The sequence below is a fragment of the Trichinella spiralis genome, assembly GCF_000181795.1.
Source record: "Trichinella spiralis strain ISS 195 chromosome Unknown Scfld4, whole genome shotgun sequence".
Taxonomy (NCBI): Eukaryota; Metazoa; Nematoda; class Enoplea; order Trichinellida; family Trichinellidae; genus Trichinella; species Trichinella spiralis.
Genome location: NW_003526943.1, coordinates 5,388,089 through 5,389,077, shown reverse-complemented (window position 1 = coordinate 5,389,077; position 989 = coordinate 5,388,089). Strand labels below are relative to the sequence as shown.

The following is a 989-nucleotide window of genomic DNA, read 5'->3' as shown; positions in this document are numbered from 1 at the left end:
TCGTGACTTGACTCTGAACTTGACGCACAGTTAGACCAAACAGAAAAAAAGAATTCCGATTTAATGCGACATAATCAGCAGTTTTTTTGGAATGTAACGGTTTGAGGGTTAGTTGTTTCTTTTATTATTATTATTATTATCTTTTTCTATAAAGTGTTACTGTAAAATTGTTCATCGTGTAAAAATTCTGAACGTTGTTATTTTGATTCACTTTAAGATCAATGTCTAAAGAATAGCACTTAAACAAAGAATGAAAATTTGAAGAATAGAATGGTTGCATAATTTTTTTGTGTAAATTTTTGAAAGAATAGAAATTGTTTTATTAGGTGTTCTATTTATTTGATGTTGTGATAATATATTGTAAGTGAATCTGCTGCTTTGGACTGCTTTGAAAGTGTAATTAATTACCAGCTGATTGATGTGATTTGAAGTGAAATTATATTTTTAGACAAAACTGGAATGTCTTCAAAATGAAAACCGCAAACAGGTAACTATGCTTGAAGAAGAACTGAATCGCTTGCGAGTCGAAAGAGATGAGCTGCATCGTTATGTTCGCGAGTTAGAACAAGTAAACGATCATCTGGAACGCGCTCATAGGTCGGTGATTTCATTGTTTATTGTAAATAAATTAATATATGTTGTTTAGGGAAGCTGCGGTTTCGTTAGAAGATTATGATCGTCGGCTTAATGAGGTAATTTTTATATTACGGAATATTGATAAAATTCCACGTATCAAAGAAATTTAATAAATCATTACATTGCTGTTTCACCAAATATGCGAGTTCATATGTTTAGTGAAACGTCACGTTTGCGAAAAATTATTTTTTCTTGGTTTTGCTTATTAAAAAATTATTGGAAAATCTCTTATTGCTTATTTCACTATTCGTTAAAATGTTGTTGTTGGATACTGTATGTAAGGTAGTTGTGAGTGTACCTTTTGAACAGTATTTTACTGTAATATTTGAACTTCCTTTATGTACATTGTGTGA

At 30.3% G+C, this 989-nt stretch overlaps 1 protein-coding gene across 1 annotated transcript; it reads left to right on the top strand.

The window, feature by feature from the left end:
* Window positions 1-493: 493 nt before the first annotated feature.
* Window positions 494-692, top strand: Tsp_01336a (nuclear distribution protein NudE protein; the record flags this gene model as incomplete). Its single annotated transcript, XM_003377096.1, has 2 exons — window positions 494-597; window positions 647-692. Coding segments are annotated over exons 1-2 (150 nt in total), but the record flags the coding sequence as incomplete, so codon positions are not given.
* Between the last annotated feature and the right edge of the window lie 297 nt (window positions 693-989).